General features: G+C 37.1%; 1 protein-coding gene across 1 annotated transcript; it reads left to right on the top strand.

Annotated features, from left to right (window-relative positions):
• The first annotated feature begins 7,038 nt into the window (after positions 1-7,038).
• On the top strand, positions 7,039-8,938 carry LOC142553890 (uncharacterized). The gene is made up of 2 exons (XM_075664423.1): positions 7,039-7,938; positions 8,375-8,938. Exons 1-2 carry the CDS (start codon positions 7,105-7,107, stop codon positions 8,783-8,785), a joined length of 1,245 nt encoding a protein of 414 aa, XP_075520538.1. The 5' UTR covers positions 7,039-7,104; the 3' UTR covers positions 8,786-8,938.
• Positions 8,939-10,073: the final 1,135 nt, after the last annotated feature.

Here is a 10,073-nt window from a genome sequence, read left to right as displayed (position 1 = left end):
AATGTTTGTTGGCAAATGTTATGTTTGTAATGGGTTATTCAAACTCAATGTTATGGCTGTTAAGCCCGTGATGAATAAAGTTAATACTTTTCCTTACTTGCTTGAGTCTTCTTGTTTATGGCATGGTAGACTTGGGCACGTTAATTATGATACAATACGTAGATTAATTAACATGAAAAGCATTCCTGCATTCCAAATTGATAAACAACACAAATGTGAAACTTGTGTTGAGGCAAAACTAACGAGATCATCTTTTCGAACTATTGAAAGAAATAGTGAACCACTTGATCTAATTCACAGTGATATATGTGATCTAAAAAGTGTGCAAACTCGTGGTGGAAATAAATATTTCATCACTTTTGTTGATGATAGCACAAAGTTTTGTTATGTGTATCTCATCAAAAGTAAGGATGAAGCTATTGACAAATTTGTCCAATATAAGAGTGAAGTTGAAACCAACTTAGCAAGAAAATTAAGGTGCTAAGAAGTGATCGTGGAGGTGAATATGAATCACCATTTGCTGAGTTTTGTGCTCAACACGGTATCAAACTCGAAAGAACTGCACCTTATTCTCCTCAGCAAAATGGCATTGCAGAGAGAAAGAATCGCACATTGAAAGAAATGATGAATGCGTTGTTATTTAGTTCTGGTATACCACAGAACTTGTGGGGGGAAGCTATTCTAACAGCTAATTACCTTTTAAATAAAATACCCCGAAAGAAGCTAGATAAGAGTCCATACGAGTTATGAAAAGGTAGAAGTCCTTCTTACCAATACTTGCGAGTGTGGGGGTGTCTTGCCAAGGTAGCAGTACCCACTCCAAAGAAAGTAAAGATAGGACCAAAAACTGTCGATTGCATTTTCATTGGATATGCTCAAAACAGTACTACGTATCGTTTTCTTGTACATGAATCTCAAATACCTGATATTCATAAGAATACGATAATGGAATCAAGAAATGCTTCGTTCTTTGAACACATGTTTCCATACAAATCTAAGGAAGAACCAAGTTCATCCAAAAGATTGTATGAGACAATTGATAAAGAACAAGAGCTTGATCAAGATATTGAACCTAGACGTACCAAGAGAGCTAGGACTGAGAAATCCTTTGGTCCGGATTTCATCACTTTCATGATGGAAAAGGAACCTCAAAGTTTCAAGGAAGCAATTAGTTCATCTGAGGGACCTCTATGGAAAGAGGCTATCAATTCTGAAATGGAATCCATTTTACAAAACCATACGTGGGAATTAGTAAATCTTCCTCCGGGAAGCAAACCACTAGGCTGTAAATGGGTTTTCAAAAGGAAAATGAAATCAGATTGAACCATAGATAAGTATAAAGCTAGATTGGTAATTAAAGGTTACCATCAACGTGAAGGACTTGATTACTTTGACACATATTCTTCTGTATCGAGAATAACCTCTATTCGTGTGATACTTGCGATTGCAGCCTTGCGGAATCTTGAAGTACACCAAATGGACGTAAAGACAGCTTTTCTAAATGGATATTTAGAAGAGGAAATTTACATGGAACAACATGAAGGATTTTCTGCGACTGGGCAAGAAAACAAGGTTTGTAAACTGGTGAAGTCTTTGTATGGCTTAAAACAAGCGCCAAAGCAATAGCACGAAAAATTTGATAAAGCCATGATAGAAAATGGATTTAAATTCAGTGAATGTGACAAATGTGTATACATAAAAACCACTGAAAATGGATATGTCATTTTATGTGATGACATACTAATCATTGATAGTAATGATAAGATGATCAAATCCACCAAAATGTTATTGAACTCAAGATTTGACATGAAAGATTTGGGCTTAGCCGATGTAATCCTTGGAATTAAAATTAATAGAACATCAGAAGGGCTAGTTTTAAGTCAGTCACATTATGTTGACAAAATACTTGAGAAATTCAATAAGGATGACTCTGCATTGGCTAGAACCCCAATTGATATCAGTCAGCATCTATCAAAGAATCGAGGTGAGAGTATGTCTCAATTAGAATATTCTCGAGTCATTGGAAGTCTGATGTACTTAATGAGTTCTACAAGACCAGACATAGCTTATGCAGTGAGCAAATTGAGTAGATTCACGAGTAATCCAGGAGTTAAACACTGGAAAGCAATTATCAGATTGCTAAGATACTTAAGGTACACTCGTAATCATGGGTTGCACTATACCAGATATCCTCTTGTTATTGAAGGATACAGCGATGCAAATTGGATATCTGATATAAAAAACTCAAAATCTACAAGTGGATTTGTATTCACTTTAGGAGGTGCAGCAATTGCATGGAAATCTTCTAAACAAACTGTAATAACCAGGTCCATAATGGAATCTGAGTTTATAGCTCTTGACAAGTGTGCTGAAGAGGCTGAATGGCTGCGTCACTTATTAGAAGATGTTCCAGGATGGGAAAAACCTGTGCCAGCTATATGCATACATTGTGATAACCAATCTGCGAGTGGAAGGGCACAAAATAAAATGTATAATGGCAAGTCTAGGCATATACGTCGTAGACACAATACCATCAGACAACTAATCTCAACTGGAATTATCTCTGTTGACTATGTAAAGTCAAAGGATAATATAGCGGATCCGCTAACCAAAGGGTTAAACAGAGAGTTAGTTGTGAAATCGTCAAGAGGAATGGGGCTAGCCTATAGAATAAATTGGTGCGAAGGAAAACCCAACCTACGCTGACTGGAGATCCTAAGAACTAGGTTCAATGGGAAAACCTAATCGCACTAATTTGAAAAATCACTGTGGGGGTTATCCCTAGTCCATTCCTATTATGAAACAGTGAATGTTGAGGATAAGTTCATGGCCAAAACGAACACGATCATGAGAACTAAATAGTATCAGAGAGAGTCTTGTGTGAAGTATATCTTAATTTACATAAACGGCAGAACAGTTCAAGGACAACATGTCTACTGGTCAGCTAATAAAGCAAATAAATTTCATAAGAGAAGGTTCAAAGGGTAATACCTACCTATCCTATGCAGGATTCAACTGTAGAACTTTGTCACCAAGATTTGTATCAATTTTCATTCATGTGAGGGATTGTTGGAAATTTTAATAAAATTTAGAGTTTGAATGAAAGTTATGACTCATGAATGTGGGAGTGTCTTTTGGCTCTCCACATTCTTGAGTTGGTTGTGGCCCATTATTGTGGAGTGTCTTTTGACTTTCTACATTCTTGAGTTACTTGAACACCTTTGATTCTTCATATTCTTGAGTTAATGGGAAGATTAATTGAGTTAATTAATCTTCAATGACTCTTGGTGTGCATTTTGGGGCTTATATATAGTGGGTTCATTTCCTCATTTCAAGAAAATGAAAATCTTTTCTCTTTCAAGTATTCTCTTGCATTTCATATTGTTATCTTTCCATTTGGCCTCCGTTAAATCTCGGTGATAAAGTAAAGGTACGTTTTCAGTTCGCCGTAGTAGTGTCTCGTGCTAAGTCACTGCTGGTTGTTCCGTTGTATCCTGAGAAACAGACGACCAAGACGATCCTCGAAGCACATACAGGAGGGGACGAATCTGTTTTAAGGAAACTGTACATGCTACAGGCCTCGGTTTGGTTTTGTTTTCTTTTACACAATAGTCATACTGTAAACATCACACTTGTTTCGATTATTGCTTTATCTCTACAAGTTCGTTTCTTCGCTACTGTTTTTAGAAATTTTATCTAACATTCACTTCCGAAAATGGGCAATCCAAGATCCCTTAAATCTTAAAGAAGCTTCATAAACAGACTTAGGTTCAATATATTGGGGCAAAATACGAGTAATGGACCTCACAACATGATTAACCAATAATCATAATTACTTCTATCGTATAGTTTTGAGACATTGCACAATCAAAGTACTCTATCACTTCTGAATCGACAAAGTGTGATTCAAATTCCAATGATAAAACAAATATAAAATCGATCTCATTTAATTTTTTCCAATTTCAATTTAATGATTTACAGGACCAAAGCAGTTAATGATAAATAATCTAGTATTATTTTCAAATTTTTAGAAATTCAGACGGAAATCTTATTTAAAAGCTTATAATGGTTAGTGTCACCCCGTTGAAACATCTACCACTTAAAATAATACTACAAATTTTTTTTAAAATTCATTTTCGAAAATATACATCTTTAAGCATACATATGATAAAAGCTGAAAATTTCATATTTTAAAAATAAAAGTATTCAACTATCAGTAAAAAAAACACTGTAGTTAAAAATATGACGAACGTCAAACCTTAGACCGTCGAGCAAAATAATTCAGAAGTGAAGTATGCAAATTCTCAACAACCATCAACATATAAAACGGAAGCGTGTAAAAAAATCCAAATCACTCCTATCTCATAAACATGATGTGCGGAAGAAATAAGGTCCTCGGTTTTGCGTGCGCACATTCCAACTCTGCCAACTCAGTCTTCGGCACCTCCAATCTCCTGATCAATATGCTCACCTGCATCATTCACACCTAGTGAGTATAAAGACTCAACACACTTGTAATGTGATAATGAGTACATATACATAACATGAAACATTGAAAAGTACTGTAATCAATATACATTTCATGATCTTAAAAGCGTAAAGGTAAACGTGATAAAGTATACATGTCAAAGCATGTCTCAACATATCATCATATACGTGTTCATATCTTTTTATTGAATTTCGTTCATTAGTTGTGACTTTCGTATCATCTCTATTGTATCAGCTCTATTTGATGGATCCATCTACGTATAGCCGTGGTATCCGGCGACTGGGACATCAGCGACAGTATTATCCATCCACTGAGCCTTGGCCTTACAGCTCATCGTATACATATACATATTAGTCACGATCAACTCCCTTCCTTCAAAATGTGTCATCATTTTCATCACTTATAAAAATCATGCATACATGTAATTTTCCTTAAAACCAAACATGAAAGTATTTTTCATAATTTCATAAAAAATCATATCATGATAACATATACATTTAAAAAATGTCAAAACGTGTTTAGGGTGCTGCCAGGACTAAAAACTCGACCCAGGTGCAAAATGACTATTTTGCCCCTAGAAACCCTAATTGATCATTTTACCCTTGGACCTCAAATTTTTGACCCTAAATCAATCAAACACCTTAAAACATAATTATAATCGTTTCTTAGACGTAAAATCGAGCCCATTCAAGAACTACTATAATTCGTTTTAAAACTTGGACCGGGGTCCTGTTTTAATCCGAATTAACTTGAAACTCAACCAAATCTATCCAAACTTAAAACATAGTTTAATATCATAAAATCATACCTAAAATCCTCTAATTCGAGCCACCTAAGGTCCTCAGTACCTTGCTACTACTTACTGAATTTTTCTGCACTATGAAACAGCCGAAACCCTAGAGCACCATGGTTCCAATTTTCGACCCTAGCTCAACTCTAGGCTGGACAAGCCCTGAGCTAGACCACCCTAGAACCAAGACCAGCCCGAGGACCCCTTCCTGGACCGCCCTAACCACACCCTTAGCCCCCGAGCTCGTGGATGTGCGCACAACCCGAAAGCCCTACATCGAACCAACCAAGTCACCCCGCACCATAACCCTTCGAACAGCTTATGGACCACGACCAACCACTCACAGCCCTCTCATAGCCTTGTCACGGACCCAAGAAGGTCGGCTTCTTGGCTGGGATCGAGCCATGCACGGCTGCACAACTCAAAACTCTCGATCTAACCAAAATCGAGCCCGTCTACCCCATGGTATCGATCGGCTCTCACCTAAACCAACCAAGCTTCGACTCCAGCCCTCAACCCTCTTCCTTCTCGACATTATCAGCTCCCTAGCAACCCAAGATGGCAGCCCCCTGGCACAAGAATCACAAAAAACGTGAGTTGTAAGCAAAACTTGCAGATTTCATGACAAACGAATGCATAAACGTTTTAACATGCAGAGTCTATGAAATCTTCATACACGTCACACACATTAGCATATATACAACATGAATGATGAGAAAAAGAAGATACATGGCGTGCGTTAACGTTTTGTGATCAAAACTCGAAGATATTCACGTAGGACTTGCATCGGAGAGGCGGGGAAGAAGCTTTTCTTGAAACTATGGGGAAAACGGAGAGGGGCTGCTGAAAATTATTTCGAAATGCTGCTGCTATGAGAGGGATGGGCGGCCGAAGTTGCTGCTAGGTTTAGGGTAGGTTTAGGGTTAGGGTTTGCTAGGTTTTTATATACAAGGTTAGTTTGTAATAAGCCCTAATTAACATAAATGAGTTTAAAAGGATTTTAGGCCCATTATACAAAAAAACAAACCCGTCAAGCCCAATAACATTCCTGAAAAATATTTCATTTTGGTACGTTTTTGAAAATAATGCCTGAACCCTCAAAAAGTCATTCGAATCGTTAAAATTTGTGTACCGGCTAAAAATATAACTTGACGAGTAAAAATACCTAACCAAGGTCCATTTTCGAAAATCATATTTAAATACACCATAAATTAAATAATTAAACATAATTATGTTCCTAATTATCTCCGGTCTCCGTTACTCGTTCGAGCGCGAAATACAACTTCAAACCCTAATGAATGAAACTTTAAAGTAACCACGAAGTAACACCTATCTATACAATACTCATGCTATAAAATGCATAAAAATTATCAATCTCATATTTTAAATAAAAACTCTAAATTGCATGCGGTCAGATTACGTATTTCGAATTTTCTAAACCTTCCATCTATCCTCCTTTTTCATGTCATAAGATGGAGCCCCCTTTTAATAATAATAAAAAAATTAAGACGTAAGGGTTGAAGATAAAATAACGGATAATATTATTCGGATCTGTTGAACAAGGGAGAAAATCCATCATTTCTTCCTTCTTCGTTCGACTCTGAAATCAGAGTCAGACAATCATACTATTATATTTACAACAAAATTATATAATAATTTTTATTTTAATTAAAATTTCACGATAAATTTAATAATAAATTTTATAAAATAATATTATAATATCAGGATAGAGTTATTATAATTATCATTATTTTGTTGTTTTTATTTTTCTCAATATTTGTCAAAGAAAGAAGGTAAACCCTAAGCAAAAGCTGAGATCAAATTCATGGACATCCTAAAAGAGGAGTTGTTGAAGAAGAGGCAGAGCCTGTCGGAGGATGTCGGAGGCAAAAAGTTCTTCAAGCGTTCTGAAATCGAGCAGAAACGCCTTCAGCGCCTGCGAGAAGAGGAAAAACGGGAGGCTGAGGCCAAAGCCCTCCGCCACAAGAAATCGCAGCAAGAACAACAGAACGATGACCCTAATTCAACTTCAGGTCAGAATTCCAAGCCCGAGATTCCCAAATCCATGCCCGAATCATCCTCTTCGAAGACCCTGGCCGACGAGAAAAAGATCGACGGTCTCAATCTACCGAAGCAAGAAGTCGTCCGCCGCCTCCGCTTCTTGAAACAGCCGGTGACCCTCTTTGGAGAAGACGATGAGGCGAGACTAGACCGTTTGAAGTATGTTCTAAAGGCTGGATTGTTTGAGGTTGATGATACTGATATGACGGAGGGGCAAACTAATGATTTCTTGCGCGATATCGTGGAGCTTAAGAATCGGCAGAAGTCGGGTATTTTGAGTGATAGGAAGAGGAAAGGGAGGAAGGACGCCGGGGAGGATGACGAAAGTGGAAGTCGGGATGATGATTTGAGTGGGGATGGGGGTTCTTCTGGTGTGGATCATGACAAGGATTTGAAACGAATGAAGGCGAATTTCGAGGAGTTGTGCCACGAGGATAAGATTCTAGTGTTCTTTAAGAAGCTGTTGAATGAGTGGAAACAGGAATTGGATGAGATGAGTGAGGCTGAAAAGAGGACGGCCAAAGGGAAGTCCATGGTAGCCACTTTCAAGCAATGTGCCCGTTATTTGAATCCTCTTTTCAAGTTCTGTAGGAAGAAGGTGACTGTCTTTTTTGTTATTACATATTGAAAGTTTGCTACTTTTCTTTCATTACAAGAACACTGAGAGCATCAAGTTCTGTTTTCTTGTTTACTAAACAGAAATGGGGTGGGGAACTTAATGAGGGAGGCAGCATAATATAGATGATAAGGCACCATATTTACTGTTTTAGATCAAATTTTGAAGATCTGCCTTTTGAGCGCCTACTCGAATGCAATCTACAAGATTTTTTTATGCATGGTATTGTAAAATTAATTGAATATAATAGGGTAGTATGTCTAGAGGGTGTACGAAGATACACTGCTTATCACTTATCAGCCGCTTCACTTAGTCTGTAGATCATAGGTGGATAATTACTTGTTCTATACCATTCTAATGATCCATGAATTTAACATCTGAATGCTGGTGGTTTACGTTCTGTTTTTAATCTTTATAGATTCTTCCTGATGATATTCGGCGAGCACTGCTGGTGGTTGTTGATTGTTGTATGAAACGTGACTACCTTGCTGCAATGGACCAGTACATAAAAATGGCGATTGGAAATGCTCCATGGCCCATTGGTGTTACTATGGTTGGCATCCATGAACGTTCTGCACGTGAAAAGATTTATACCAACAGTGTCGCACACATAATGAACGATGAGACAACTCGCAAGTATTTGCAATCTGTTAAGAGGCTGATGACTTTCTCCCAACGTCGGTATCCAACTATGCCTTCCAAAGCTGTTGAGTTCAACAGTCTTGCAAATGGCAGTGATTTGCAGTCGCTGTTAGCAGAGGAAATGTCATTTGGAGGGAATCATCAAAAGGAGAAGCTTCTATTGATGCCTGCTCCTAAAGAAGACTAGTTATGGTGATGATTATTAGATTCAAATTTTATGTCATAGCTTTATGGATTGAAACTTGGCGAATGAACACTGAGATTGAGTGTAATTCTGATGAGAATTTTCACAAATACACGCCTGAATATGCTGTTTAAGGTATTTGGGAATTTGAATTTTGCTTCCATGTGCCCGTAATGCCGTCACTAATATAAAGAAAAACGCTCAAGTGAAATTATAAATGTTTTTAGTCATAGCTCACTTTTTGGAACATAACTATAAATGTGCTGCATTTCACAGATTTAGCTCTCTTGGCTCACATGCGGCTTTGTAATGCAACGTTGGAGTCCTTTTGCGAAAGTATGAACTGTCGCATTAGCCTCCCTTGAGCACTGTTGAATATGCTATCCATCGTTGAATTTGTAAAAGAAGTACCATCTCATTTCCTTCATGCATATTCACCTTTATTTGCATGTATATGTTCTATTCTGAGGAAAGGTTTGGATAATATATACATCCTATAATTCATAAGATATGGAGCTTACATATTTGGGGTCACTAATGATCCATGTATCAGGAATACACAAAACAAAATATAAGTATACTTTAAGGTGATTACCTTTCGGTCGATCGGGCTAGTCTTCTTTCAATGCACATTTCGTGTCCGGAGAGTTTGGGAGATTGAAGGTCTAAGGTATTAGCATTCAATCTTTCTCAGATATGCTTTCTTTTCGGTAACCCGTCACTTCATTTGCTCTAAACTGGCTAGTCCAGCAATCTTGTTGGAAATTGGTTCACGTATGTACTAGCAACACCACATTTGGACGACCAATATAAGTAATAGTGTATGATTAACAAAAAAGTAGTGATGTCAGAATTGACTAGCGGGCGGGACGGGAATCACCAACTTAACACATCTATTTTATGTGACAAGATAAGACGAGCCTAATCAATTTTGTGTAAGATTAGACGGGGTGTGAGATGGTGCTTATGAAAGGTCCAGGAAATTCGATCTAGGTAACCTGAATGATTCAATCTAGAGTTTTATTTTAAAAATATGTGTTTGATTATTTTTATGCATTTAATGCACAATTATTGAATGTTTGGGGTTTATTTCATGATTTATTTTAAAGTTTCATGTATTAAAGTTTTAAGTTGCACTTCGCGCTCAAACGAGGAACAAAGACCGGTGAAAAATTAAGAAAAATATTTTATTGAATAATTATTTTTAATTATTTAATAAGAAGTGTTTTTAAGTGTTTTTCGAAAATGAGCGTCGGGTCGTATTTTTAGCCGGTACGCAAATTTTAACGAT

This window comes from Primulina tabacum, chromosome 8 (genome assembly GCF_025594145.1).
Source record: "Primulina tabacum isolate GXHZ01 chromosome 8, ASM2559414v2, whole genome shotgun sequence".
NCBI classification, from domain to species: domain Eukaryota; kingdom Viridiplantae; phylum Streptophyta; class Magnoliopsida; order Lamiales; family Gesneriaceae; genus Primulina; species Primulina tabacum.
The sequence above is the reverse complement of the archived record's forward strand: the minus strand, read 5'-3'. Positions and strand labels throughout refer to the sequence as shown.

Excerpts from the sequence above, each read along its gene's own strand:
- LOC142553890 (XM_075664423.1), top strand. The coding sequence starts at position 7,105 with ATGGACATCCTAAAAGAGGAGTTGTTGAAGAAGAGGCAGAGCCTGTCG. Across the intron at positions 7,939-8,374 it reads TCAAGTTCTGTAGGAAGAAG|ATTCTTCCTGATGATATTCG; the intron begins GTGACTGTCTTT and ends TAATCTTTATAG.